At 41.2% G+C, this 21934-nt stretch overlaps 2 protein-coding genes across 3 annotated transcripts; one reads left to right on the top strand and one right to left on the bottom strand.

The window, feature by feature from the left end:
- Window positions 1–1943: 1943 nt before the first annotated feature.
- Window positions 1944–12010, top strand: LOC137453602 (serpin B10-like). Its single transcript, XM_068162972.1, has 8 exons — window positions 1944–2162; window positions 3933–4110; window positions 5306–5419; window positions 7045–7179; window positions 7985–8102; window positions 9437–9579; window positions 10126–10281; window positions 11450–12010. The coding sequence occupies exons 2-8, from the start codon at window positions 3943–3945 to the stop codon at window positions 11846–11848; spliced, it is 1233 nt and encodes a 410-aa protein (XP_068019073.1). The 5' UTR covers window positions 1944–2162; window positions 3933–3942; the 3' UTR covers window positions 11849–12010.
- A 2545-nt stretch (window positions 12011–14555) lies between these two features.
- On the bottom strand, window positions 14556–21193 carry LRRC14B (leucine rich repeat containing 14B). 2 transcript variants are annotated; one of them, XM_068162971.1, is made up of 3 exons: window positions 20845–21193; window positions 20277–20667; window positions 14557–18732 (listed from the first exon to the last, which is right to left on the bottom strand). In XM_068162971.1, the coding sequence occupies exons 1-3, from the start codon at window positions 21179–21181 to the stop codon at window positions 18090–18092; spliced, it is 1371 nt and encodes a 456-aa protein (XP_068019072.1). In that variant the 5' UTR covers window positions 21182–21193; the 3' UTR covers window positions 14557–18089. The 2 variants fall into 2 exon arrangements, with proteins under 2 accessions (XP_068019071.1, XP_068019072.1); XM_068162970.1 differs by having other exon boundaries at window positions 14556–18732; window positions 20277–21193.
- Window positions 21194–21934: the final 741 nt, after the last annotated feature.

The raw sequence follows: 21934 nt of genomic DNA, 5'->3' as shown, positions 1-21934 counted from the left end.
CCTGCCAATGTTTATCCTGACCAGATGGTAACAGGAATAACTACAATGAAAAAGCCCAGAGGTTTTCTTCCAGTGGGAAGGAGAGTGTTAATACAAATGTAAGTTTTCTAAAGTGCTGATGTGTTGATGTAGTGTAGAGTGGGAGTAAGAGTACCGCTGCTATTTAGAGTCAAAAGCAGCACCACCCATTGAGCCCTGTCCTCTGGTGGTGCTAATTTAAAAGAATATTGGAAAATATCATCATCCATCACATTGATTTAGCATATGCTGTCTTTCAAGAGAATTTTAGTTATTTGGTAAGTAGGGTTTCTTTCTGTTTTGTTTTGGGGTTTTTGTTTTGTTTTGTTCTGGTATTTTGCTAATGACCAGCCGTGCTGTTCAAGAAGTGTTCTGGAAAAGGTAGCTTTAAAACCTTGTCCAAAGTCACAAGTCTCTCATTCAGTTTAACCTGGTGTTTCTGCGTGAACAGAAACCTCACCCACTCCTTATATAGCAACATGCAGCATTACAAATTAGGGCATTAAATTGACCCCTGCTTTAAAACCAGAAAAGCCACAGTAATTACTCAAAGGGATGAAGTCTATTCAGTGTATCCATCACTCATTCAATAACGTGGCTTAATTCAAAAAGATTGCTCAAATCATTTAAGCTTCAGAAATCACTTAAGGCTGATGCAAACATATTACAACATCCCCAGGAGCAGTGGAAATGGTTAATTCTGCAGTGAACACCTCTCATACTCTATGCTGCTCTCTGAAAAATGTAACATGGATCTAGTTCCAACTGGCACTGAGACATGCTGATTTTGTGTAGCTACAAATTCAGAATACCCAAGGGGCATGAAAACACCATCTGATTAAAGTTGTGTAGTTCCTCACAAATAGGAAGGTGACTTCAACAAAGCTTTTGGTTTCCAACTTATATTGATGCAGAAGTTTCACCACTGGCAAGGGACCCCTTAGAGCTGCACCTTCCTATTCCTGAAAGCGAATTTTGCTCATTCCTCATTAAAGAATCCTCTGTACCAGTCACTGAGCTACAAAGTTAGTCCACAATAAATGCATGCTCATAGGCAGCAGGTCAAAAGAAAGTTCTCAGAAAGCAGTTTATGTTGAGGAGAGGGATTGTGTTAGTGAGTCTCAGTGTCAAGAGGAAGCCCTGGAGGGGCAAGAAGCTCTTATATGTGTTTCCAAGAGAGGTGAAAAATGAAATAAAGGGCAAGGGTAAAATTGCACAGGGGGGTTGCGTTAGGGCTCAGAGGGGAATTGGAAGCTAGGGAATAAAAAAGACAGCAGAGGAAGGGATAGTATCACTGAAAAAAAAAAAACCAAACACCCTCAAAAAACAGGCAAGGAGGTCTTTTAGTAGGCGAGGCAAGAAAAGGAAGAGGATTTGATCTAATACCCATTTCTGGGGAAAATAAGGAATAGATCTCTGAGTTGCTACGCTGGTCAAACAGAATGCTTTCAGATCAGAGTGAGGAAACAGAAGGAGAAAAATGAAGTCTAATCTGAGACCCACACTGGATTCTAGCAATACCACAGATAATAAAAGCAAGGGTCTGGTTCCTGTTTTTTTAACCTTCACTATCTCACCATGACGACATTTCTCTAGTCAAACAGAATGCCCTAAGATTAACAAAATCCTCTTTTCTAAAACAGAAACCCACCAGGAGTGACAAATATAGCCTCAGTAAGAAACGGACCATAGACTCATACAGAGGTCACAGTTTTCTCTGTCTGTTCCTCAAAAATTACTTCCACTAGATAAATCATAAAGGAAGTTGGTCAGCAGCTGCCTTTTTTTTTTCCCTGCTGGCTTTCTTTTTTTTTTTCTCAATCCTCCAAACCACAAAAGAAACGAAGTTCAAAGTGGTGTGATTCAAGTTCTTACTAGCCAGTTTCCACAGAAGTGTTTACAGAAATACTTGTGCAGTCAGTTTCGTAAAGTCCTTGTGTAGTATCATTCTTAGCATCGCACCAACTCTGGAATGATTCAGTTCCTCCACAGGGATGTGGCTGTCAAGCGTAATTGCAGTCATGAGTCATAAGGACCTATGCAGAACTGGCCAAACACATTATAAATCCACCCTACCCTTCATGTGAACTGCAGAAACTTTGGAGACACCTGGAGCAGCAGTATTCCTCCCTGCACAAAACAAGGTACTGTGATGGTTTCTAGAGATATATTATTTAATTTACTCTCGGGTGATATTGCTTTGGTGACAAATGCGTAGAAATAAAAGGAAGCAAGTATCTGAATTGGAAGCAGCAAGTGCTTGGGAAAGTAATTGACTAAGATGGTACAGGTATGGTCTAGAATGGGGAAGTCTAAAAATGTACAGGTGGAGCAATTTTTTTGTACAGGTTGTCTAATTTCTAGAACTCACTGGCTATCATATATATCATAGAGAAGTAAGAACCTCGGTGTTCACCTAAAGCCAGAGAATTTATTCTTGTGTTCTTTAACTCTTACTAACATCAGATTAGTACCTGGTCTTCAAGCTACTCAGGACACAAATTATCTTTATTATAAGGCCATTTTTTATATCAACCAGAATGACCCCTCGTCCCTGTCTAGAGCACTCAGCTAAATCTGCAATGAAAATGATAGACAGTGGCATTTGTGATCTATTGAATAATGGAAACTTGTCCTTCAGAAGAAATGGGAAGCTCAGGTCTGGGGTAGTGCTGTAAGACAGATTTTTAGGACATTTTTGAAAGTCAAAGGAATTCAAGATGCTTAGCATGCCTTTGGGGCAGTGCTTGCCCAAATATTGGAAGGACTATTTTGTCCTGTCCTAAAGGAATATTCTTGACCTTTTTTTTTGGGGTGTGGGGGGGCAGCAATGTGGTTTTGTGGCCAAGAAGGCCAATGTTATGATGAGGTACATTAAGAAGAGCATGGTCAGCATGATGTTGAGGGAGGATTTCCTCCCTCTCTGCCCTAGTGAGACCACATCTGGAGTATTGCATCCAGTTCTGGGCTCCCTAGTTCAGAGAACTATTCAAGAGATACCATGAAGATGGTGAGGAAATTCAAGCATATCTATTGTGAGGAGAGCATGAGAGACCTAAGGCTCTTTACACTGGAAAAAAGATAAATGCATATAAATATCTAAATATATATTTGTATATATTTTTTAAATTTAAATATATATCTAATGCATATATTATTTAGATATTTGTATTTATATATGCATATAAATATCTAAAGGGTGGAAGTCAAGACTATGGGGCTGGGCTCTTTTCAGTGGTGCCCCATGATAGACGAGGGACAATGGTTACAAACACAGGAGGTTTCACTGGAACTTAAAGGGAAACTTGAGGGTGCCAGAGCCCTGCACCAGGCTGCCCAGAGAGGCTGTGGAATCCCCTTCTTTGAAGACTTCCAAAATCTGCCTGGGAAATCTGCTCTGGGTGACCCTGCATTAGCATTGGGATTGGACTAAATGATCTCCAGAGGTCACTTCCAACACCTACCGTTCTGTGACTATGGGTCTGTTACTGTTACCAGAGTTCACTACATTTATGAGCATCAAGAGGCTCTTGCATAAAATGAAGCATAAAAGTTGCCATAAAAGACAGTCTCTCAGTATACTCTAGCTCAGGCACTGGCAAGCTACATTATCAGCTGTCACTCAAATATGCTGTAAAGGACAGTATGATAAATATCTTGGCAGACAAATACAAAACAAGGTTGGAGGCTGCTTTTTCCCTATTCTAAATGATAGCTAATGTGATCACTGAAGCACGAAAATCTAAACCACATAGGATTTTATATGGCTAGTTCTCTTTGTTCTTCATATAGATAAATACTTCTAGAAGACCTTAAACCATGCAAGAAACTTCAGAAACTGAAAAGAAACTAGTAGGCACATAGCAGTCTTAAATAGTGGTTCATTAATAGAATTTTTTTCCCTTTCTGTGCAGGTTCAAAACAATGGAATCTTTGATTAAAGCAAACACAAGTTTTGCTCTTGACTTCTTCAAATATGCGTGTCAGGAAGATGGTGACAAGAACATTTTGTTCTCTCCTTTGAGTATTTCATCTGCCTTGGCTACTGTTTATTTGGGAGCCCAAGGCAACACTGCAGATCAGATAGCAAAGGTGAGTCTGAGCTTCAAAAAGTAGGTTGATCTCTTGGATTAGCATCCTCTATGCAAGCAATTTACAGTGATGGAGCAGAGGAAAGCCATAAGAAGAAAAATTGCTCTCATCAAAACTCTACATGCATATGTGCCAGCTCCCATTCCACCCCTAATGTACACTTTAATGAATAGACTAGTTGTCTGCTTGTGAAGGTCAAATAAATAGTTCGCTCTGGAAATAGATCCCCAACAAATTAGAGACGTGGCACTGGTGACATTGCCTCCTTTTAAATCTCAGCAGAAATAAGAGATCTTTATCCCAAAGCTCAGTAAGTTGAACATTCACTGAGTGAGAGACCTAGATTCTCCTTCTGCTGTCACAGACAATTCCTGTTTCAAGTCTCATCTCTCTGGAAATGGCCCCATAGAAAAAACCTCCATTGCACTTTGCTAAACCTAAATCCACATCCACAAGATAAGAAACACAGACAGTACAATCCTTTCTTTGGGATCTGCATTTTGCAGGCAAAATTACTGAACTCCTCAAATCATATCTGTACAAAGGTCCTAGATTTAGAAGTGAGAGCAGCCTCAACACAGGTAATTAGGTCCTGTTGTAGGAAGTGAGGCTTGTGAGTTTGCATCTGCTAAGGCAGAAGTTGTCCCAGCTGCTAAGGCAGTTGCCTAACAAGACTGAGGAGAGCCAATAGGGCAACAAAGGAGTGACCTTGTATTAGAAAGAAGGGGAAAAAAAACAAAGAAAAGGCATAACTCTTCTGAAAATGTTCCAAGTTTGGACACAATCCTTTGTAGCCTGTGTAAGGTGTACATGCCCAGAGCAAGGGATTTAAGGCACGAAACTGCCTGCACACAGCAGCACTCTCTTTGGACTTCATCTTTGATAGCCTCCATCTAGAGGTAATTGTCTCTCTCACGTATAAATTGGTAAGCCTAGGTCATAACATGAAGCAGGCAGATTCCTCTAGAAATGCCTGATATATGAGGGTTTTGCCTTGGATCCCTCAGCTTAGTGTTCAGAAGCCATTTTTGTACATAAGATCTAATCAAATATTTCATATTCAGTCAGGACAGGGCACAAGATTAAAATCTGAGCCTGACTCTCTCCTACACCAGTCCCATGATATCACTTGAAAGATCTTAATATAATAGGAGACTTTCTAATGTTGCAATTGTTATTGCTTTTTCCACTCTAGGTACTTCACTTCAACAGAGTTGAAGGAGTCAGAAATGTCACCAGAACCTTAAAAATGCAAATTTGTACCAGAACAGCAGAGAGTCTGTCAAACAGATGTGCGTGTTTCCAGAAGGTATCTCACCAAGTTTAGTGATCAAGCTATAGGCATGGTCACATCTTCTCTTTCTTGTTTTTGCCTTCCACATTTACATTTCCTTACATTTGCTTTCATCAGATATACTGGACACAATTAATTGGTACAGGAACTTCATCTAATGCAATGCTTATTACACGCTTCCTGCTTTTTTAAGCAGAATTGCGAAAAACTAACCTCAGATTTGCAAATTTTTAAATTCAATGCTACCATTCACTGCCAACAGACCTCTATATCTTCCCCTTAGCTTTTGAGAGGAGAATCCTCTCTCAAATTACTACTGTTCAATAGCTAGCTATTTAGCAACAACATATTCTTTGAGCAGTCAAGTTTCCTACCTCAGAGAGCTAATCACAAGAACGGAGCTGCCCTCACACGCATTAGATTGCAGCATTAAGACAAGAAAATACAGAACATTAATTTTTCCAGGCTACCTATGCTTGAAATATTTCAGAAATTAGTCTCTGTTTGAGTTAATGATTAACAAAATAAGCTGATATATCGGAATTTCCCTATGCAGACCATTTACTTGCAATAAATCTTAGAGATATGGAAATAATTCTATTCCTGAGATATTTCTTTGACATACAGGCCGGTGTGTTGTACTGAAGTATGTGTCATTTCACATGGCAGAAAATATCTAAAAGCAAATGTAGTCCATCTGAATCAGAAAAGGCTGTTATTCCTCCTGAACAATTCAGCCATAGTGGTGTCAAGCTCTTCTCCCTTCTATTTTCCATCATCCTTCTTTGTAGAAATGAGCCATTTCCCTGCAGTCTGCTCAAAAAGTCCCAGTGGTCAGGCATTTTGGGAACTTGGATCTGCATCCCACGGTGGGTATACTTATTTTAGGGGCTGTGTCAACAACACATCCGTATTGTATGAACAGAAGAGGAATTGTTCCTCATGAGCATTGCTTGTCTGAATTGTAAGAATTACAGAGCACTGTGAGTAGGGCAAAGGGACTGTTCTAACAGTTTAGAAATTTCAGTGTCTGTTCACACCTCTGATTCTAATGTAATGACAAGATGAATAAAGCACAATTCCAGATTTTTAGTTTACTAATTCCCGTCTTAAGTTCATTAAGCTCATTTGAGTCTGAGCTCACTTGAGAATTTAAGCTCACATTAATTTAATCCTGCTACTTCAATAGAAAGACTTTACTGCAATTACTGAAACATTAATATATGTATATTAACATTAAGAGCAAGATTAATTTAGGGTCAAACATTCCATGTAACACAATTGACTTTCATAAATGGAAGGAATCACAAAGCTATATCTGCAGGCATTGTCATCTGTCTCTCATTCTCTGGATGTATTTAGTTTCACAACATCCACTTACAAACTATTAAATGCTTGTGTAGTTGAGGCTCTTGACACTTTCATTCTGAGACTCTTTCAGTATCTATACTGCATCTTCAACTTTTAATACTTTCACATAATTCCTGAGTTAGATTAATTCCTGTTTGGCAATGCAGGTGAATAGAATCACTTGAATAGAAATATTTAGTTGGAGCTGCATGAAGATGACAATTAGAAATTTTGAGTAATTTTACACAACAGATGAATAACAATCCTTTTTCTTTCTGTTTTTCTCCAAGACAGAGACTGGCAGGTGGGATAATATCCATGCTTTGTTTTATGCACTAAATTTTGAAATCAACCAACAAAATGAAAATCACATGCTTAAAAGTGTCAGCCAGTTATATGGAGAAAAATCATTTCATTTCAACAAGGTGAGTAGGCCATTTATTCAGATTATGCAGTGCCATTTAATCTTTACAATCTATCTATGACAACATATCATAAAGCATATACCTTACAATGTTTTCATTACATCTACAAATCACATTGCTATTCTTAACATGAGTGTTTTCTGTGAGACTTTTCCTGAGACCTCCCCTATGGAGACAGACTGAGGGAGTTGGGGCTATTCAGTCTGGAGAAGAGAAGGCTCCGAGGAGACCTAATTGTAGCCTTCCAATATCTTAAGGAGGCCTACAAGAAAGCTGGAGAGGGACCTTTTAGGGTGACAGGTTATGATAGGACTAGGGGGAATGGAACAAAAATAGAAGTCCGATTCAGATTGGATATTAGGAAGTTCTTCCCCACGAGCGTGGTGAGACACTGGAACAGGTTGCCCAGGGAGGTGGTAGAAGCCCCATCCTGGAGGTTTTTAAGGCCAGGCTGGATGTGGCTCTGAGCAACCTGATCTAGTGTGAGGTGTCCCTGCCCATGGCAGGGGGGTTGGAACTAGATGATCCTTGAGGTCCCTTCCAGCCCTAACAATACTATGATTGTACTACTGAAACTTTAGACCCTAAAATTTTAGTTTTATAGGATATATATCTGATGTCAGAGAGGTTTTCAGGTGAAAACATTTAGAATGAGTATGTCCACACAAATTTTTTTTTGTTCCATTGACAAAAAGCTATGCTTGTACTCTGTCATTTTTATCATGTTTTCTCTGTTTGGCTGTAGTTATTAGCATTCATATTGGCACACAATAAATATAATATTGGTGTCTCTCTTGCATTGTAGGAATATTTACAGTTAGCCAAGAAATATTACAATACAGAGCCACAATCAGTTAACTTTGTAGAAGCAGCAGATGAAATCAGGAGAGAGATCAATTCCAAGATTGAACATCAGACTGAAGGTAAGCTCCAGCCTCCTGTCTCCCTGTTTAAAAAGAAAACATGTTGGCATTGAGCAGTCTTTGTAATGAAGAGGCCCAAGGCAGGTAACCAATTCACCCTGGAAAGGTAAAACAGATCATTTTTCCTGACAGACCCTAAAATTAACATCCTCTATCTGAACATGGAAGGAACATGGCTTATTCTCTTTTGTAAACTAAGATTATCGCAGTCACAACAACTTGATGCAACACTCCAGACTAGGGCAGAGTGCTGGAAAACTACCCAGCAGAAAGTGACCTGGGAGTGTTGGTTGGCACCTGGCTGAAAATGAGCCAGCAATGTGCTCAGGTGGCTGAAAAGGACCTGGGAGTGTTGGTTGGCACCTGGCTGAAAATGAGCCAGCAGCGTGCTCAGGTGGCTGAAAAGGACCTGGGAGTGTAGGCTGGCACCTGGCTGAAAATGAGCCAGCAATGTGCTCAGGTGGCTGAAAAGGACCTGGGAGTGTAGGCTGGCACCTGGCTGAAAATGAGCCAGCAATGTGCTCAGGTGGCTGAAAAGGACCTGGGAGTGTAGGCTGGCACCTGGCTGAAAATGAGCCAGCAGTGTGCTCAGGTGGCCAAAAAGGCCAACAGTGTATCTTGGCACGTATCAGCAACAGTGTGGCTAGCATGACCAGAGATATGATTGTGCTCCTATACTTGGTGCTGGTGAGGCTGCAACTCAAATACTGGGTTCAGTTTTGGGCCCCTCACTCTGAGAATGACATTGAGGTGCTGGTGAATAGCCAGAGAAGGGCAAAAAAACAGGTGAAGGGTCAGAGAAAAAAACAGTCTTGTTAGGACTGGCTGAAGTAACTGGGTTTGTTTAATCTGGAGAAGAGGAGGCTGAAGGGAGACCTTGTTGCTCTCTACAACTACCTGAAAGGAGACTGTAGTGAGATGGGGGTTGGTCTCTACTCCCAGACACCAAGTGATAGGATGAGAGGAAATAGAGGCATGTTGCACCAAGTATATTATGAAAATTTCTTTACTAAATGAGTGGTCAGGCATTGGAATAGGCTGCCCAGGAAGCCAGTAGCGTCACCATCCCTCAATGTGCCCAAAAAATGTGTGTACACGGCACTTTGGGACATCGTTTAGTAGGCATAGTGGTGTTAGGCTGACAGTTGGACTTGATGATCTTAAGGGTCTTTTCCAGATGAAATGATTCTGTGGTCCACAAATAATCTCAAGGTAGATGCATGCTCTATTTGGCCTTACAATTTCCCTGGTTTATATCCACAGAGAATGTACCAACACTTACACTGAAAGAGTAAAACTACACAGATGTGTAACTGTCCTCCTGTTTTCTCTAGGTAAAATCCAGAATCTGCTGCCTCCTGGGTTCATTGATTCACTCACCAGGCTAGTTCTGATAAATGTGCTCTACTTCAAAGGAAACTGGGCAAAAAAGTTCAAAGCTGAAGCTACCAGAGAAAGACCTTTCAGAATAAACGCGGTATGAGAATATCCTGCCCTATATCCTACATTATGGGTGGAAAAAAGTGAACAAGATGTGGGACAGAAATTCCTGATAATTGTTAGCTCTATGCAACATCAATGTTATTTCATTTAAAGCATCTAATGTGCTTTCTTCACCATCACCAGAGCAAAGATTGCACACATGTACTAGTGTTTAAGCTACAAGTAGAATTGTCAGAGGCTGACTTGGAATGAGCTTACATTCTCTGAAGGCAGTGTTGACAACCAAACTGCATGGGTTATTGCTTTACATTTCCATTTTCAACTATATGCTAACTTAGAGTGGAATACAGCTTTCTAAAATGGGTGTCACCTGGACAGCTTAGATTATCTGCCTAGATACCAAATGCCTTTCCAAGGTTTGCTGTAGATCCTATGTTCTACTACTTGGAGTCATAAAGATGTCTCAAGACACAGTGAACAAATTGTACAGTAAATATAATCAGTCTCCTCTATGCTACTTCAACTTAGTCCTTTACTGTTCAGAATATGGTTGGCAAATGCTTCATTTGATTTGTTGCAGCATACAACGAAACCAGTGCCCATGATGTACCTGAGTGATAAATTTAACTGGGCCTATGCAGAATCTGTCCAGACTGATATTCTTGAGCTTCCATATGTCAATGATGACCTCAGCATGTTTATCCTGCTACCAAGTGACATCACTGGCCTACAAAAGGTAAAGTGAATTACAACATATATACTCAAAAAGAACCCTCAAAGTGTAATTGGAAAAGCATAGACTTGAGGGGTCAACCACTCACTGGTTAAGGAATTGACTGGATGGCCACACTCAATGTGCAGTCAATGGCTCAATGTCCAAATGGGGACCAGTGATGAGTGGTGTCCCTCAGGGCTTGGTACAGGGAGTAGTGTTGTGATAGGATGAGGGGGAATGAATTAAAGCTTGAGGAGAGTAGATTTTGACTAGCTATTAGAAAGAAATTTTCTGCAGTGAGAGTGGTGAGACACTGGAACAGGTTGCCCAGGGAAGTCATGGATGCCCCCTCCCTGGAGGTGTTCAAGGCCAGGATAGATGAGGCCTCGAGCAATCTAGTCTAGTGGTGGGTGTCCTTGCATGTGGTAAGGAGTTTGGAACTAGATGATCTCTAAAGTCCCTTCCAACCCCAACCATTCTATGAATTATTTACTCTATGTATATGTGAAGTGAAAGATGAGGCTGCAGTCATGGTTCTAGAAAAGGGAGGTACTGAGCAGGGTCAAGAAAAAACAAATCTCAAACTTGGTCTACCACTGTGGACTTGAGTCTCTTGGAGCTGAGAATCACAGAACGGTGGGAGTTGGAAGGCACCTCTGGAGATCATCTAGTTCAAGCCTCTGCTAAATCAGCGTTGCTCAGAGCAGGCTTCGCAGGATCACAATGTTCAGGCAGGTTTGGATTCTGTCCAGAGAAGGAAACTTCACAGTCTCTCCGGCAGCCTTTATTACTTCACAGGTGTCTGGAGACTATGGACACTGCCATCTCCTGCAAAGAGACTGATCCTGTCTTTGGACAATAAACTCTTACTAAAGTCTCATTCAAGTTACTGAGAGTTCTGTGGAAACAAAGCTCTTTTCAGTAAATTCTAAAATGTAAACAGAGATGTGAACAGCATAACAACCAGACTGTTGTAACAATGATTTAACCCTGCTATATTCCCTGACTCTTACTGAGAATAGTTCATACACTGGTTTAGTCAAAAAGATCTCCAAACTGGTGTTTCACTACTCTTTTTCTTGCATTCTTGTAGCAGCTTGAAAAGTTCTCCATTTAATAAAAGAGAAAAAATAGCCATTAGGTTTTGGAACATCCTGTAATTTTCTGATTCTCTTTTTACTAACTGCAGCTTGAAAGAGAATTAACTTTTGAAAACTTGTCTGCATGGACCAGCCCAGAACTAATGGAGAAAACCAAAATGGAAATTTATCTGCCCAGGTTCATGTTGAAAGAGAAATACAGTCTCAAATCTACTTTGAGCAGGATGGGGATACAAGATGCCTTCACTGAAGATAAAGCTGATTTCACAGGAATGTCAGAAAATGGTGATCTGTCCTTGTCACAAGTTTTTCACGAGTGTTATTTGGAAGTCAATGAAGAAGGCACAGAAGCAGCAGCTGCCAGTTCAGCAGCCCTGGCATCACGAAGTCTTGGTGTACTTTTTGTGGCAGATCATCCTTTCCTATTCTTTATCAGGCACAACAAGACAAAGAGTATCCTTTTCTTGGGAAGGTTCTCTTCCCCTTAGAAACTCAACCATTCCTTATCTGGCTCTTACAACACCAATAATAAAGAAAGTACTCCCCATGAAAATCATCTTGATAGTTTGTCCACTTCTTAATTCTTGTTTGCTGATGACAAATCTCTCAATGTTAGAAGACAGAAGACATTAAAAATAACCTGTCATTCATGCCTTTGGCCTTTTTTTCCTGTCCAAAGAACCTGAAAATTGATGCAATACTTTTTAGCAGTTTCTGATCCAGAATGGTCACAATGCAGAACAGTCTAAATTGATCTAAACAGTAATTCCCAACACACTTGCTTTGGTACACAAGAAGAAGGGGGGGAAAAAGGGAAAAAAAAAACCCATAGAACACTGCTGCATCACCTTTGGTTTCAGCCCACTAATCTGGCCAACCCAGGAGAGCTGCCTCACTTACATGCTTGTCAGTTCTATACCAGCTTTCAGCCTGCCAAATCCTTGCACTGCTGATACTGGTGCTTCTCTTTTTGCATGCTAAAGGGCTAACATATACTTTGTAAATTTTGTCCCACAGCAATAGGAAAATACTGAACACCACTATACAAGTAGAAGAGAATAGCAGACATGTACCTTGAAACCTGCTCTTTTGTAACTTTTCATGCATTCAACACTGTTGCCAGCCCAGAATTGCACTGCTTTCCTCTCTTCTTTTCCTTTGCCACTTATTTCACTGGTTTGAGGTCACATCAAATTGGAGGATAAAACCTGTAATGCTAACTTTCAAAGTGCTTGCAGGAAGATTGCATGCAAATCTCCCAGTACATTTATTCCTGTCACAGCTCCTTCTTTAAAGAGGAGAGTGCCCTAATCTGTCACACACAGTTGCAGGTCCTAACTCACTGAATTCACAAAAGGGAGCAAAGGATTTTGCCTCTTATAGGACTTGCACTCATCAACAGCACATAATTAGAAACACAGAATGATAGGAGTTGGAAGGGATCTCTGGAGCTCAGCTAGTCCAACCCACTTGCTAACGCAGGTACATCTAGACCAGATTGTCCAGGTACATGTTCAGGCAGGTTTGGAGTCTCTCCAGAGAAAGAGATTCTGCAGCTTCTCTGGGGAGCCTGATCCAGTGCTCTGGCACATTCACAAGAAAAAAGTTTTTCTTTCCATGCAAGTGAAACCTCCTGTGTTGTGCTTTGTACTTGTTGCCCCTGGTCCTATCACTGGGCACCACTGGAATGAACCCAGCTGCATCTTCGTGACCTCTACCCTTTAGATATTTTTATTCACTGATAAGATTCCCTCTCAGTCTGCTCTATTCCAGGCTAGAGAGCCTAACATCTCTCAGCCTGACAACAGTCACAGCACTTGAAGGGTGAGTTACACTTTAGTGAACATTTTCCCAGGGTGATCAGCACAGCAGAAGGTTGCCCAGAAAGATTAGGAAATTTCCATACTTAGAAAGGCTGTGGCAGACCTTGTCTATTGAATGGCCCTTCCCCAAGCAGGGGGTTGACCTCTGGATGTCTCTTTCATTGAACACGTGTGATTTTCTCTTTCCTGTCAATAGCCATTCTGCCTTGCCAGCTTGCTTCCTGCCTCAAATGCTTCCATCTTGACTAGCAAAGGGAGCTAGCTTGCACATTCTTAGCATATTTCTTTGGGACTTGGAGTATCCTGGCTTGGACTTTCCCACCACATAACTGTTCATCTGGCCTTTCTCCTATCTTGGTGAATAGAATAGAATAGAATAGAATAGAATAGAATAGAATAGAATAGAATAGAATAGAATAGAATAGAATAGAATAGACCAGGTTGGAAGAGACCTTTGAGATCATCAAGTCCAACCTATTATCCAACCCACCTAATCAAGGACTAATTGTGGACTCACTCATCGTACTGAAGCCAATACTTCTTTAATTTCTGGATTTCTTCATTGCCTTTCACAACATTGATTACTACCACTAAGAGACTTGACCCACTTTATTCCTGTCATCAAGCTTGTGGCAATAGATTCCACGCCTTCCTCTGTTCCCTCCCCTGACTCCCAGGGTCTTACAGTGGTTGTCATCACCTTCTCCTTCTTCCACCACCCAACAGTGGCCTGGTTTTCTTATAGGACTACAGAGTGACAACTACTGTGCCATGTAAACCCCCCTCGTATTTTTGTCATCCCAATCCTTGCTTGAGTCCTTCCAATGAGGTTCTTTCAGTCCTCATTTCCCTGTTTTCCAGTGTTCCTCTCAAATGTTTCTGAGTTATGGTTGCAATATTTCCTCACCAACACAACCAGTGGGGTATCCATCCGTTACCTGGAACAGTCCCTTATGGCTTTGCCTCTGTCTATACTCATAATTACCTTCAGTCTAAAGCCTGACATTTCTGCTGGGGTGCTGGATTCGAAACAGAATTCATAGCCAGAAAGGAGAATCAGGACTATAATATCTGCTTGTGTTCAGAAACCAAAACTAAGCATCCCCTCTGTACAACCTTCTTACAGGTCATTTACTTTAAACAGCAAATCAGTTATCTCCACAACTTACATCTGAACTGTTCTGCTATGCTGTCAGTAGATTACTGTGATGTAGCAGCAGAGCTGAGATTTAATTCCACTGTCCTTTTGAAATGTCTAAAACTACGAAGAGGAAAAGTCAATAAAGAGAACAAATTACTTAAGATCTTTTGAGAATGCAGTGGAAGGAAGTTTTGAGTAGGCAGAAGCAATGGATGTAGGTGAGAAGAGAAGGAGAAGGAAGCAGTATGATATTTCTAAATTTATTCATAGAATCATAAAATTGCTTTGGTTGGAAAAAACCTCTAAGATCATCTAGTCCAGCTGTCAACCTAACACCACCATGGCCACTAAGCCATGTCCTAAAGCACCATTTACACATGACTCCAACACCTCTCTCATGGCCTGTTTCAATGCCTGACCACTCTTTCAGTAGAGAAAGTTTTCCCAATATCCAATTTGAAACTCCCCTGGCAAAATCTGATGCCATTTCCTCTTGTGCTCTCACTTGATACTAGAGAAAAGAGACCAACACCCACCTCACTACAGCATCATTCATTGCTTAGCACACAAATACATAAATGGACAAAGGGCAAGATCTAAGTCTTCTGTTTCATGGGATGAGAGGTATATACATAAACCAACTGAAGTAACTTTTGTGATGCTTTTGAAAAACAATGTATATGAAATTACAATATACCAGTGTTACAGTGCATCAGCCTTTAGAGAAAATCAGTATGCTAATTTGGGGTAGAACTGATGGCAAGAAGGAATGTTTTCTTAGAGCAATAACTGTCTTATTAATAAAAATCTTCAGTTCAATAAAGGATTCCCATACTTCAAGTGAGCAAAGGCATGCTCATTCTGCAAGGGCACAAGACTGCACATTATCAGGCCAGGAACTCAAAAGTGTCTTAGCAGAATACAAAGAAGCTTCTATCTTGATGCATTCTTGGTTGTGATCTCCAAGGAAGTAAAATCAGTTTGTGGTACTGGTTTGATGCTGACAGCATGTTGACTGCGAGAGAAACTGTAGCGGTTTCATAACCAAACACTTGATAAATACCTGTAGGCTCCAGAGATTGCTCCACAGTTTCTGTTGTTCTATTCCATAGATAGAAATCTCTATTATGACATTTCTGGTCTCAGAAATAGAAAACAACATGGAGCAGGTATCTTAAAGTCTGGAATGCTCATAACCTCAAGGAATCTGCCAGTTTCTGGGGAAGATAAAGTCACTGGAAGATGGTCATGTCAACTCTTTTTCAAGCGTACCATCATGTGTTTAATCAATCAAATACATGAGAAGGAAGAATGTATGCTAGGATGACATCAAAAGATCATTGAAATGCAAGCTGTGGCATCTGGAAGCTCTGCTTAGTACTCAGCCCATTCCTTTTTATTTTTATTTTTTAATCTTTTTTTTTTTTTGCAAGCTTGGTGAGTAGGTAATGTGGGTAAACAAAAAGCTTCACAAACCAGCCAGGCCTAAACACAAAGAGTTTATGTCTTAACCTCAGATGATGAGATACAGTATTACTTCAAGTTAGCTCCTTTTATTATGTTAATAATGATGTTTGATATAACAACAGTACCTCAACTCCTGCTACAACATTCCCTTGGAGTTCTGGATCAAGTTTTCATGAACTGTTAAAATATATTTAATGGCAAGGTGCTTGGCATTAACTTGTGTAGCTCTAGTTCTACCTCTACACTTAGGGCTCTTTCAGAGTTCTCAGAGGCTAGCAGCAGAAGTTTCAAACTGGATGACAGCAGGTAAGATTTGCTAATATATTTCTCTTTGGTCTGTCCATAGTGTTGAATATAAGACGGCAAGTAGACTATGTCACTTGCATACTACCCAGGGATTCCTCCCCATTATAGTCCTCTTCCCAGTTCACAGGATCACAGGATGTTAGGGGTTGGAAGGGACCTCTGGAGATCACCAAGTCCAACCCCTCTGCCAGAGCAGGACCATATATTCTAGTGCAGGCCACACAGAAATGCATCCAGATGGGTCTTGAATGTCTCCAGAGAAGGAGACTCCACAACCTCTCTGGGGAGCCTGTTCCAGTGCTCTGTGACCCTTACAGTAAAGAAGTTCTTCTTCATGTTAAGGTGGAACTTCCTGTGCTGTAGTTTGCATACATTGCCCCTTGTTCTATCACAGGGTGCAAGTGAGAAGAGGCTGTCCCTGTCTTCTTGACACCCAGCCCTCAGATATTTATAAACATTTATTAGATTCTCTCTCAGTCTTCTCCTCTCCAGAACTAAACACCCCCAGGTCTCTCAGCCTTTCCTTGTAAGGCAGTGCTCCAGTCCCTTAATCATCCTCATAGCCCTCTTTTGGACTCTCTCAAGTAGATCCCTGAAATGGGGAGCCCAAAATATTCCAGGTGAGAATTTTCTGCTACCACCAAGTTCTGCACCTGCAGCAGCTCCACCCAGGCCCACACCCCAAGCCTCCAGACCCACACCCCAAGCCTCCATGCGCACCGCAGCAGCCCTCCTACTCGTTGCAGCATAGCCCCTGTGGGCAAATGCTGCCTCCTGAGACCCTGTCGGCCCTTTTACCACATTACACCGCAGCGCGTGTGCTGGTCTGGGATTAGATTTGTCTGTTACTCCAGCACATTTTGTGCACTTGAGTTTTCCAGATAAAGGCGATTCTTCAAGGTGCCAGTTGCAATTTTGTAACAGAACAACCCACAGCCCTAGGAGAAGAGGGCAGTATTTTATGCAGATGATCTTTTAGTTTCTCAGCAATTCATCTGTCTCATTTCCACATTTTTCAAATTGGCATTGGATTAATTTTTCTACACGTTTTCAACCAAATGGTGGTGTGGGGTTGTTTTGATTTGTGGTGTGTGCTGTTTGTGTGTGTGTGTGTGTTTGTCTGGTTTGGGGTTTTTTTGTTCATTATTACCACTGTCCTAGACTTTCTTTAAAACAGCTGAAATCAGCAAGGTGCATTCTACCAGCCCAGAAGCTGATTTCGCAAAGGGAGCAGCTTGAGGCACCTCCCTTCTGCCATCACAAACATGGCTGTGCACCATTGTCCTGGTGTACCTTTGTAAAATACACTTTTCAAGAGCCCTTTTAGGTTGCTTTATACTGCCGGTGGAAGCAGGAGAGAGCCCTCTGCTCTCAGCTTACCACTTGCTTTGCTGCCTCCACAGTATGGAATTTTGCTCCTCACCAGCACAAGGTACTAGACAAACTCTGTAATTCCTCATGCAAAAGGAGGTTTATCATGCTTGCCTCTGTAGAATAAAGAGGCAGAGATATGGAGGTTCCTATACATCCCCTGCTTCTGGGAATATACCAGATAAAACACAGACTCCTGAATTTAGAAGGCTAAAGGCAAACCAAAAAAAAAAAATCAGTCAGGAAACCATAGGTGGGGAGTGGGGCTAAGCAGACAATCTTTGTGACATCCTACTGGACTTGGGCAAGGGCTTTCCTCTCCTTCCTGTGGCCTTACAAGCCTCACTACCAAATCCAGAGGATAAGCTAAGCTTAAATGCCTATTGTTTTACTGGGAAACAGCATGCTTTTATGTGAAATAATAAGCTCCCTTGTGTTTATGTAGGGTGTACGTAATAGATATAGCACAAAGTACCTTAGATGATCAGAAGTTACTCAAACAGATGTAAATTCAGTCAAGAAATTAGACATCTCAAAACTGATCAATGAAGGTTCTGTCCTAGAAAAGACTACATTAACTTCTGATTTGACAGAGGAGCTCATCACCACTGTGTTACACATTTAACTCATTTTAAGAGAAGTAGTGAACTTTTCTAAAGTCTCTTTGAAGGATTTGATCAAATAAGCTCCTAGTTCGTTGTTTGTCTCCTGAACAGCTGCATCATAGCTGCCAAAGAGTGGACTTGAAGCCTTCACATCCTCCCTATTTGCTTGTAGTAAAATGAGCTTAAGCTCCTGTGCTACACTGTCGTATTTTTGGTGATCATATATGCAGAGACTGGCATCATCAATTGGGTAGGTGATGCCAACAGGGTAGCAGTCCCGTGGAACTGGGAACTCCACAGTTTTCAGCATCGGTAACTCACAGAGAAATGTGAAAAGGTGTTTAAGCGCTTGGGATGACAGAGGGTTTCCAACAAACTTAAATTCCTGTAGTTTCTGACAAGGGCTTAAACCTAAAATCAACATGTTGACATGAGTGTCTTGGATGTTACAGTCCTCCAGAGTAAGACTCCTGAGCACTGAAGAGGAATGCCTAAGAAGCTTAAAGAACGCTGATGGGTACATGTCGGTTAAATCATGACCACTCAGGTCCAGGGCTTCTAAGTGATTAGCATGGAAACTACTGGCTAAATAGTCCATATCAGCAAAGTTCAATGAACAGTTAGAAACATCCAGCATCTTCAGTGGAGTTTTCAGTGGGCTGCAGAATTAAAGAGAAAAAGGGTTTTAAGGCAGAAACCATTGAAAAGCTACATTTACAAAATTTCCAACAACTATCCACATTATGAATACAGTTGTCTGCAACAGCCTTTTTCATCCGTCCTTTCCCCCCCACTTCCCCCCGCCCCTTATCTCTCTGGAGAATTAGAATCATGTGCCAACAATGACAAGTGTATTTTCCTTCTGAAATCAGTTCCACGATTTAGCGCCTACTTTACTTGGCATTGTGTTGTTTTAACGAGGGTTAATTTGTAACAATCCATGCGTCTATTTTGTAACCAGTTGCATTGCTCGCTGACTTAATAGCAGATCATTACCAGCACAAAGGCATTGGTGGCTGCTTCTTGTAGGAAGTTGTTACCATTCCAAAGATTTAGGTCACTTCCCTTAAGGAAGGATTCGTTGCAAGATGAAATTTGAGGACTATTCTCACACTTCTGGTTTTGTTTCTAGCTTTGTTTCCACTATGGGTTTTTTTTTACATGCCCAAGAGGTTTAGCTGTTGTATTTTTACGAAGTTGCAAAGAGACCTTCTGATGAAAAAGGCTGGGAGAAATGTACCCGAGATTATGTGCAAACATTGTAGCTGAATATAAAACTGTTTGGTCAGATGAAAATCAAGACAAACACATATCAAATTTTAGGGAGACTTCTACCACAGTCCTCAGCTGGATCAAGGTTAGGAAACTGTAGTTTATTTCTGTCAATATAAACATTGTGCCATTCACAGCTTCTACATCTTTCTAGCACAGTACAAGAGGAAAGTTTCTAACTCAACTTTTTAACTAATAGTACATGAGCAATTTTAGAGTTTTGTCTGCCTTTTGTTGTTGTTGTTGTTAGAAGCTCTGAAAAGCATACATTTAGCTAATCTTTGTTCAAATATTGACACTGATCACATGTCCCTTGTTATCTTTTTTTGAGAATTGCCAATTTCCCCCTGGAATTCAGCATGAATATTCATATTTTAGCTTACTTCATAGTACATAAAAGCATCAGATCTCTCTTGCCTTGAGACCCACAGACAAAACAAACGAATGAAATCAATATCTCAAATCAAAGTCTGCTATACCCCTGAACACCCCAAAATACAGTATCTGTGGAATCTTACCTATTTGTCCTGATTTTTAGAGGGCAAAACTCTACTATAGACCCTGAAAAATACTTGGAATTTGATTCAAGTCTTGTGCTAAAGGTCAGCCTAAACTGACTGAGGTATAAGCTCAGGAATGTGTCAAATCACAATCATCTGGGTGTACCTTGCTCTTATCTGGTATGTAAAAGTATTCTCTCATCATACTCATCAGCTGGGCTCAGAAAGACTGATAAGAACAGTCAGTTCTGAGTGTATTAGATACTCATTGGCTTCCTACCCAACAAACACTCTTTCCTAGCTTCCTGCCGCCCCTTCCCACACAGACTCTGGTATATATTCACTTCCCTTGTTCTCAGAGATTCTCAGCTAGCTGATGGCACAACAAGCTGTTCTTTGCAGTTTGACTGAAAGTAAGATGATCAGATTACCTGAGCAGTTTCTGTATTCTTCCCGTGAGTATAGAATATGATACACTCAGCTCAGTCAGCTGCATCATTTCACCCATCTTTTCTGCAATGTTAGTAAGCACCTGTTCATCTGTGGCTGTAAACCTCCTCACATTAAATGTTCGTGCTGGCAAGGTCAAGGACATCAGCAGAGGGAAGTGCATAGTGTTGAAGAGTATTTCCAAGTGTTCCATTTCCAAGCGAACATTGTGAACTATTTCCAGTTTGCGCAACGCTAAGGGATCGGTGAGCTTTATGATATAGAAGAATTTCGGCAAAGCCAGGTTGTCAGATCTGAATGCCACACAGCAGATCTTCAGTGGACAATAGCATTTCTTCAGCAGAGCCTGCACTACCAGCTCATAGTTCCGCTCTGTAACAAACAAGTCAATTAGCACATCGATGTTGATTTCGAAGGTATCTGGATTGCACTGTGTTTGCCGCAGGTTAACCAGGAGGTCTAAACAAATCTTAGAGATCATTTGTGTCCTGGCCCATCTACCCATTGCCTTCTTACATTCACAAAACTGTACTTCCACATCTTTTATACCTGTCAGGTCGACCACTTTCAACCTTTTCATGTAGGGAGAAGAACGATTCAGCACATAGTCTCTCAGCCCTGTCAGACAGCTTTCCAAGCAGACTAAGCATGTTCTCTGGCTCAAGTCTTCTTGGCAGTCCACAGTAGTTCCCAGAAGTTTTCTCATGTTAAGGTCAATGAGTGGCCAGTTCTCTACCAAGTCATGAATTACTTCTCCTTGCTCTAGTAAATAGCTGGCTTTAAAAAGAAGCGGAAAAAGATTATGGGCGACACCACCAAGCCTCTTCCTGGCAAACTCTGCATTTGACACGAATACTTCAGCACTAATGAATCGGAGAGACTTCATTGTTGCTCTGGACTCCTTGCCATCACAGAGACTGTCTTCTGCCTTTAACTAAAGACTTTAGTTGCTTATCACCTTCTATTTTTGTCTGCAGCTGCTGTTTGCTGCTAAAAGCAGAATGAAGTCACATGCTGATCCTCTGCTTTCTATTTTGGAGTACACTGTGGTTCTGCAGTTAACTGTGAGTCTTTCAGTCAGAGAGCATTACTTCATTTAAACCCTCATGTTTGTAACAAAGGTAACTCAGCTAAGTACTGCACGCTGCCCATCAGGAAGAAGAAGATCAGGGAAGCACGCATACATGACCTCTGGGACCCTCAAAACAAGAAGGATATGGACCTGATAGAGAGGGTCCAGAAGAGTTCCACAGAAATGATCAGGGAGCTGAAGCACCTCTCCTACAAAGACAGGCTGAGAGAGCTGGAGTTGTACGGCCTGGAGTAGAGAAAGCTCCAGGGAGAGCTTCCAGCTTTCCAGTACCTGAACGGGGCTTACAAGAAAGCTGGGGAAAGACTGTTTACAAAGGCATGTAGCAATAGGATGAGGGGCAATGGGTTTAAACTAGGGAAGGATAGATTTAGATTGGACATTAGGAAGAAGTTATTTATTATGAGAATGATAGAACACTAGAACAGGTTGCCCAGGGAGGTGGTGAAAGCCCCATGCCTGAGGGGCATTCAAGATCAGGCAACCTGGTCTGGTTGGGGATGTCCCTGATAATTGCAGGGTGGTTGGACTAGATGGCCTTCAAGTGTC

This window comes from Melanerpes formicivorus, unplaced genomic scaffold, assembly GCF_026170545.1.
Source record: "Melanerpes formicivorus ecotype bairdi unplaced genomic scaffold, bMelFor1.0.p_v2 SCAF_69, whole genome shotgun sequence".
NCBI classification, from domain to species: Eukaryota; Metazoa; Chordata; class Aves; order Piciformes; family Picidae; genus Melanerpes; species Melanerpes formicivorus.
The sequence above is the reverse complement of the archived record's forward strand: the minus strand, read 5'-3'. Positions and strand labels throughout refer to the sequence as shown.

Coding starts and splice junctions, on each gene's coding strand:
- LRRC14B (XM_068162970.1), bottom strand. CDS start 21,181: ATGAAGTCTCTCCGATTCATTAGTGCTGAAGTATTCGTGTCAAATGCA. Junction 18,733..20,276: donor AGAATACAGAAACTGCTCAG/GTAATCTGATCA, acceptor TTAATTCTGCAG/CCCACTGAAAACTCCACTGA.
- LOC137453602 (XM_068162972.1), top strand. CDS start 3,943: ATGGAATCTTTGATTAAAGCAAACACAAGTTTTGCTCTTGACTTCTTC. Junction 5,420..7,044: donor GATGTGCGTGTTTCCAGAAG/GTATCTCACCAA, acceptor TTTTTCTCCAAG/ACAGAGACTGGCAGGTGGGA. Junction 7,180..7,984: donor AATCATTTCATTTCAACAAG/GTGAGTAGGCCA, acceptor CTTGCATTGTAG/GAATATTTACAGTTAGCCAA.